Below are 7154 nucleotides of genomic sequence, written 5' to 3'. Positions count from 1 at the left end.
GCATGGTGCCCAGCAGATTCCACCAGAGAAACAAAGACACCAGACACACTGCCACTGAGTGGATTTGCAGTGGAACTGCTCCTGTGGTTCCTGAGGCTGCCAGTCTTTTTGTTTTTAAAGACAGATTTACTGGCAACTTAATTCAATAGTCCAATTATATCAAGAAGAGTTATACAATCATGACCGCAATCAGTTTTAGAACAGGCTGTCAGTCTTCATGGAAGAAGGCAACCTCTTCTTTTGCCCTAGGAGCAAATGGAAGATTCAAACAGCTGGCCTTGCGGTTGGCGCCCAACGCATCTCTCCAGACCACCAGGAAAACAGGTGAAGCAGCACAGAAAGCCTGCGGACAGAAACGAGGAGAAAGGGCCTGAGCAGGGCTGCCATCGCCAAGCCACAGGGACCCTTGGGTGCCACAGAGCAAACCCAGGGAGCCTGTGGTTAGAGTTGAACCTGGGCGAAAAGCACACAATGCAAGGTCCCCGCCCTCCGATTCAACTTGTTTCCTTCAGGAACTACGCCCCACCCCCACCCCCACCCGGCCAAGCTCTTCACTCAGCCGCTATGCGGGCCTCCGCTGTTCCTTCAGAGAGTGGGGCTGGGAATGCCTGCTTTGCCATTTGGAAACGTCCAGCAAGATACAGGACAGTGCGCGGCACCGTCTCCGGGTTCACGCGGAGCGGATGCATATTCACAGTGCGTAGTTACTAATCGCCCTGCCCTAATGCAGTCCCATGGCGCTTCCTCGTCATCATCTCGAAACAGGCAGGAAACGTCGCAGGAAGATCCCATCTATAATTCACAGAGCGCCTGCGCATCCACCAGCAGCCTCGAGCCTCACCGCATCCACCAGCAGGGCCAAACCAGGATTCCCAGCCTCTTCTGGGCTGCGGAGGTCAGGCCAGCAGTTCGAGAGCGCCAGAGCTGTCTACTCCCTGAGGAAACTCGCGGGCATGTCTAGCCTGTGCTCTGGGGTCGCTGTGAATAGGCACGGACTCAATGGCAGTGGGTTTGGGGTGAAGGATGTAGAAAGACTCCTCTTTCTCCGCCGCTGAGAGTGGCTGGCATTTCTAACCTGCTGACCTTGAGATTAGCAGCCCAGACACCACCAGGGCTCCTGCTGGGCTGGATCAGGAGTCAGGATGTGGGCTCCTACTTCTGCCCACTGGGTGTCGGCCTCCTGCACCTGGGAAAGAGAGGTCATGGTCAATACACAGAGCTGAAGGCTCTCTCCTCCCTACCCCTGGGACTCTCTCTCTCTCTCTCTCTCTCTCTCTCTCACACACACACACACACACACACACACACACGGCCCTCCAGGGGCCGCCCATCCTGGGCACACTGGGAACTGCAGGTTCCCAGGGTGACCGTCAACATGGGCAGGATTTCCAAACACAGCTCTGCTCAAAAGCTTTCCCAGCCTTGGGGGAGCAGTCAGGCCCCACACTCAGGCAAGCAGGATCTTTGTACCAGTTCTCCTGGTTAGGAAGGGAAGGGGTGGTTGAACAGGGGCCACACGCCCCCAGACACACACACACACACACACACACACACTCACACACACACTCACTCATGGGGAGCCGCCCCAGTCCTGGCCTACAGAGAACCACATCTGCTGGATACAGGTTGCCCTCAAGCAAAGAGCCGGCCTCCATCTCCCCACCTGCTCGGGGTGGCCCTGTGACTCGCAGGGGTCTCCAGAAGCCCCGGGGCTCAAAGACCGAGCAGGAGACCCCGAGAGCAGAGGGCACGCAGCAGGACCAGCTGTGGAGGGAGCTTGTGGAAGCAGAGCTGCGGAGTCAGAGGCGCTGGTGAGTCCGTGGGGCACCCTCTTTCCTCCCTCCCAGGTGGAACCACCACCCCCTTTTCCAGGCAAGAGGAGGAAGATGGACTTCCAAGTCCAGGGTGTGCTGGGGGCGCGGGCAGACCCAGAGCCTGCGGGGCTTCCGGGGAAGAGGAGGAGGAGTGGGAGGAGGTTTGGGGGGAAGGGTGGATCTCCTCAGGTTGAAGGGATAGGGGAACACCTGAGAGAGTGGTCAGTGCAGCCAGGCAGTCAGGGGGGGGGGGGGGGGGCTTGCTTGTGGACGGGCAAGGAAGGCAGGGAAGGGTTTTGAAGAGGCCGTGGAAGAACTGGGCACATTGTGCCGTGACTCGAACAGTTAAAACCTGGACACGCCATCTCCCTTTCAGTGCACTCTGAGCTTAATGTGGTTTTTAACATTCTCTCTCTTTTTCTCTTCTTTGTTTTTCTCAAATTGAGGTTTTCTCTGGAGGAAAAAAAGCCTGGAAGTGCTTGTCCCTTAGCTGGTCCGTGTGCTTGTGAGAAAGGGGTACTGAGTGGGGCTGTAGGTTTTGGGTTTTTAACAGTGTGAAATCAATGGAATAAATTTTCTTTGCAACTTAAGAACATTGGGAAGAAATGTAATTATGAACGCTAGGAAAAAATCAGCAACACTAAGCACATTTAAGGGATGGCAGGTGCCAGGACCCCACCTGAAGGAAGCCCCCGCAGAGCGGTTTCTAGTGCCACCAGTTCGCTCCCGGTAGACACACTGAGAGCAGACTGGCACGGGGAGGGGAGCCTGGGGCACTTGCCCAGGGGCACCGGATGAGAAAGGCAGCCAGACAAGGGGGAGAAGGCACTTCTGCTGGAGGGGAAGCCCTTGGACACATTTGCTTCTCTTCAAGTTGGGGGGGGGGGGAAGGGTGCTCGTGACTCTCAATTTGCCCCTCCTCCCACACTCCTGCATCTGTATGTACATAATCATAATGACATAAATCAGAGTGGCGATTTAACGAAAATGTCTAATTCCACTCTTTTCTAAGAATGAGGGGAGAGGAAGGGATCATGTCCCACTGCAGAAAGTCACGTGGAAAGCAGGAACGGCCCTGCCATGGAGTCCATGCGACTCATGTCAACCCTAAGGGGCAGGGTAGAGCTGCCCCGGGAGTTTCCGAGACCAACTGTTTGCAGAACGTGATGGGGTGATGGCAGCGCCACCAGGGATCCCTCACGTTTCAATGTCAAAGCCAAGAAAGCACAGGGTAGGAAGGTTGTTTCAAAATGCAGAGGTGAAAGACCTGGAGAAACAGCCAGCCAACGAGGAGCCTTCTGGAGGCCCATGGCATCGGGGCACATCATGACTGTCTTCATTCCGAGTCTGGAGTAATTGTTTGATCTTTTAAAATATGGGTGCAAATAAGAATTGGACGACCAATTCCAGTAACACTTTCATCTGACCACTTTCCCCCGAGTTGTCACACACCCCGAATACTTTCAAAGGTTTCGGGAAGTCAGAACTTGTTTTCATCACAATATAGTTGAGCATGCTACTTAAAATGTGTGGGGCCATGGTCCGGTTGTACTCGATGTCCTCACCCAGGCCGCCCTGCCCACCTCCCATCAGTTACACCCTAGAAATGATTGCTCACTGAAATCTTTGTCTGTTCTACGGAAGCCCCGGGATACCAAGACCTAGATAATACCTGGCATTTGCGTCACTTAAAAATCCATTCCCTTCCTTTACATCATAATAGAGGGTGTGCCACAAATCACTAGTGCCCAACCACTAGCTGAAAGGTTGGAGGTTCAAACCTACCCACAGGCTCTTCAAAAAAACAGGTCGGCTGTCTGCTTTCCAAAGGTCAATCAGCCTTAAAACCACGGGCACACAACTCTGCTCTGCACACCAAGGTCGCCACAAGTTGGCATCACCTGGATAGCAAGGAATAACCACATCAGCAAGGACATGATATAATCTATCTGGGGCATCGAGAGACTGGCCCGTCACGGTGAATGTCATGTATCACAACGTCATGCAGAGAACTCATGCTGTCAATGTGCTTCTCCTTCCCAGGGCCCACCACTGGAGTTTCCTGAAAGACTATGATCCGATGGTAAGGCAAACCTGCTCCAAACAGGTATCCTGGTGTCTTGAATCAGTGCACATCCACTCTGTCATTCATCCAACGTTTATTGAGCACCTACTCTGTGCTACACGCTAGGAAGTACAGACCGGAGTAAAATGCTAACACATTTCAAGACACTCAAGTTCTCATGGAAAAGAAAATATTCTTGTAGGGCACTTATTTTTCGAAGTATTTCTTGATTTTATTAAGAGGGATCAGCAATGCAGGATATCGGCTAGGCATGCTGACGTGTGAATGCGGTGTGCAGGTAAGGAGAGCCAGTTTAGGTGGCAAAACTTGGTGAACGAATTCCCTGCTGCTAACATCATCGACTCTAATCCAATCTCCACATTGTCACCCGGTGAATTTCCCTAAACAGTAAAACTGACCACCCCACTCCTTTCTTTAAAACCCTTCATTAAATAGCTCCTGGGGTAAAATCTGGATTACGCCCCACCGCCAGGGCCCCATACGGTCCGGATGCTTTGTTCGGGTCGGATGGACTTAGTTTGTACGTGGGTGAACTTAGCGATGAGAATGGTCACAGGATTGGCCTGGACAATGGACACTAAACAGTCAACCTGGAAACTGGCCACACTGACCTGAACCTTGTAAGCCTGAGAAAAGATGCAAATGCCAGCCTTGCTGGACTTGCTGGGCTTGTTGCTCTCTGGCCCGGAATAGAAGATGTATTCCCGGAGCCTGAAATCCTACACTGAGTCCCCGGGCCAACCCTCCAGCCTCCCACAGTCTCGTTCTGCTAAGGGTTTATGTAATAGCAACAGGACGACAGAAATCAATATCACACACCAACAGCAGGGCCGCTGCAACATGGCCTTTCCCCAGAGAATACTCGACTGCAGCCCTGTCCCCGGACACAGGGTAGACACAGCCCACCATAACTAGGGTCGGGGACAGCTGATCCTCTCCGCCCACTGACCAGATGCATTCTTCTTCATGCATGCTCATTCACTCACCTGCCAGTTGGACGGCTATGGTTACCCAAACTCGTTTCCACGCATGGAGGCTCAAAGCAGCGCTGCCCAAAGGGTCAGAAACCAGCGGCGTGAATGAACAGGTAGCGGGATGTGCGTGCGACTCACGCCATGGAGAACAGCAAGAACAGGTAGCAGCGAGGTGGCTGGATCTCACAAACGTGTTTCTGAGACAAAGATGCCAGGTGGAGAGGACGGAACACCATTCGTTAGACAGTCGGGGTGACTCGGGTCACGCGGAGGTGACCGTGGAGCCAGAGAGGCTCCACGGGGCGGAGTGTACTAATTTTCGTTTGGTGTTCATTTCATGGCATCGCATTGAGGCGTCCAGTTGCAGACATGTCCTCCGTCGAGTAAAGTCTGTCTACGGCGAAGGGGAACAAAGCCCTCTGGAGCTGTGCTCAGAGAGGAAACGGGGTCTTCTGTGGGGAGGGCGCGGGAGATGGAGGAACAAGATGCGGTCCTTCGGGGCTCCTGCCTCAGGAGGCGGCTGAGAGGCAGGTAATTAAATTAGGAAGAGCACACGGTAAAGTGGTAAAGTCGAGGAGGGTGGCGGCTTCTAGGGGGAGTGGGACCCAAGGATGAGAAGGGACACGCCGACAAAGGTCTGGGGAGTGTGTGGCTCTCCTGGGGTCGCCGTCGGAGGACAGATACCCAACGATGGTGTCCAGCCTCTGCTCTGTGTTCTCCTCTCCCAAGGGGCTCTCGGGTGGCTGGCTGGGAGATGCCCTCCCGTTTCCCCACCGTGCGTGACGGCAGCTGTCTCCTCAGGGCAATAGGAAGGAGCACCCCGCGTTGCCGGAGCGGGTCCCCCTCTTCTCAGACACGGTCCCCAACTCCACCAGCCAGGTTGTGGGCAGCAGGATGGACACGCCTTTGGGGAAAGCGCTCGTCCGCATGGACTTCTTCTTCAGCGAAGGAGTTCGGAAGAAGAAGCTTGAAGACGAGCTGCAGCCCGTCTAGGACCAAGGAGGGTCCGTGTCTCCCTGAGGTGGGCTGGGAGACCCTGACTTGACTTCCACGCAGCCTGGCCCACGGAAGACAGTCCTCACGCACGCGCGCACGTTAGTTGGCACTTTAGGTGTCTCTAAGTCCCACCAGAGCCTGGGGGGGGGGGGCTTTGAAACAAACACCAAGAGGGTTCAAGAAAGTTGCCCGAGGCCAGACCACCTGTAACTCTGTAGCAAATCCAACCTTACTCCTTCCACCAGCCTGTGAGCGCTGACTCCGCGGGTTCCAACCCTGCTCCCAGCTCCTTCCTGCTCTGTAACCCGGGGCAGGTTAGAACACTCTGTGCCCGTGTCCCCAAGCACGTACAAGGGGGACTTGTGACCAATCATGGAACAGTTCCGTTCTCTTCCAATTCTAGTTTTCCACCAACGTTTGGAAGCCCCTTAGGTTGGTTTCCTTTTACTGCCGTGACAATTTAATAACGCAAACCTAGTAACTTAAACCCACGACCTTATCTTGATGCAGGTTAGAACTGCAGAAACGAGTCTCGCCGGGCTAACGTCCAGGGGTCAGCGCGGCGCCTTCCTCCTGTGCGTGCTCTAGGGCCAGCCTGCTACCTGCCCTTTGCAGCTTCCAGAGGAGCCTGGGGGTGTAGGGGCTAGGTGTCAGGCTGTCATCTGCATGGTTGGCAGTTTGAAACCGCCAGCCGCTCCTTGAGAGAAAGCCCAGTCTTTCTACTCTGAAAGAAATCCACAGTCTCAGAAACCTGCAAAGCATTGCTGTGAACCGGCGTCGACTCGATGGCAGGGAGTTTGAGTTTGCAGCGGCTGCCCTCTGCCCTTGCCTGGCTCCCTGCTATCCTCAACACCAGCATCAGAGGCTCTTCGTGTGTGTGTGTGTGTGTGTGTGTGTGTGTGTGTGTGTGTGTGTGTGTGTGTGTGTCTCTCTCTTGCCTCCTCTGCCTTCACGTAAGGACCCTTGTCACCCCATCAGACCCACCCTGATCATCCAGGACAACTTCTCCATCGTAAGGTCCTTACCCGGTTATATCTGCATGCTTCCTTGTTGAGGCGGTGGAGTCACGGGGCCCAGGGAATCGGCCAGGGCACCTCAGATGGGCCATCTTCTGCCTGCTGCAGCTGGAGAGAGTCATCGGACCACTTTTATACGGCAGCTAAGAGTAGCTTCATGAATCTCAAACGCACTGGCATCCAGCCGATCCCGACGCATAGCAGCCCTATAGGACAAGATAGAACTGCCGCTGGGGGTTCTGGGACGAAACCTTTACTGGGCCGAATG

At 54.5% G+C, this 7154-nt stretch overlaps 1 protein-coding gene across 1 annotated transcript; it reads left to right on the top strand.

The window, feature by feature from the left end:
• The first annotated feature begins 1572 nt into the window (after positions 1–1572).
• On the top strand, positions 1573–5867 carry CIMIP5 (ciliary microtubule inner protein 5). Its single transcript, XM_075555824.1, has 3 exons — positions 1573–1811; positions 3858–3897; positions 5676–5867. The coding sequence occupies exons 1-3, from the start codon at positions 1573–1575 to the stop codon at positions 5865–5867; spliced, it is 471 nt and encodes a 156-aa protein (XP_075411939.1).
• Positions 5868–7154: the final 1287 nt, after the last annotated feature.

Source organism: Tenrec ecaudatus, chromosome 8, assembly GCF_050624435.1.
Source record: "Tenrec ecaudatus isolate mTenEca1 chromosome 8, mTenEca1.hap1, whole genome shotgun sequence".
Lineage (NCBI taxonomy): Eukaryota > Metazoa > Chordata > Mammalia > Afrosoricida > Tenrecidae > Tenrec > Tenrec ecaudatus.
This window is presented reverse-complemented; position numbering and strand designations above follow the sequence as displayed.

Excerpts from the sequence above, each read along its gene's own strand:
- CIMIP5 (XM_075555824.1), top strand. The coding sequence starts at position 1,573 with ATGGGGAGCCGCCCCAGTCCTGGCCTACAGAGAACCACATCTGCTGGA. Across the intron at positions 1,812-3,857 it reads CTGCGGAGTCAGAGGCGCTG|GGCCCACCACTGGAGTTTCC; the intron begins GTGAGTCCGTGG and ends TCTCCTTCCCAG. Across the intron at positions 3,898-5,675 it reads TGAAAGACTATGATCCGATG|GGCAATAGGAAGGAGCACCC; the intron begins GTAAGGCAAACC and ends CTGTCTCCTCAG.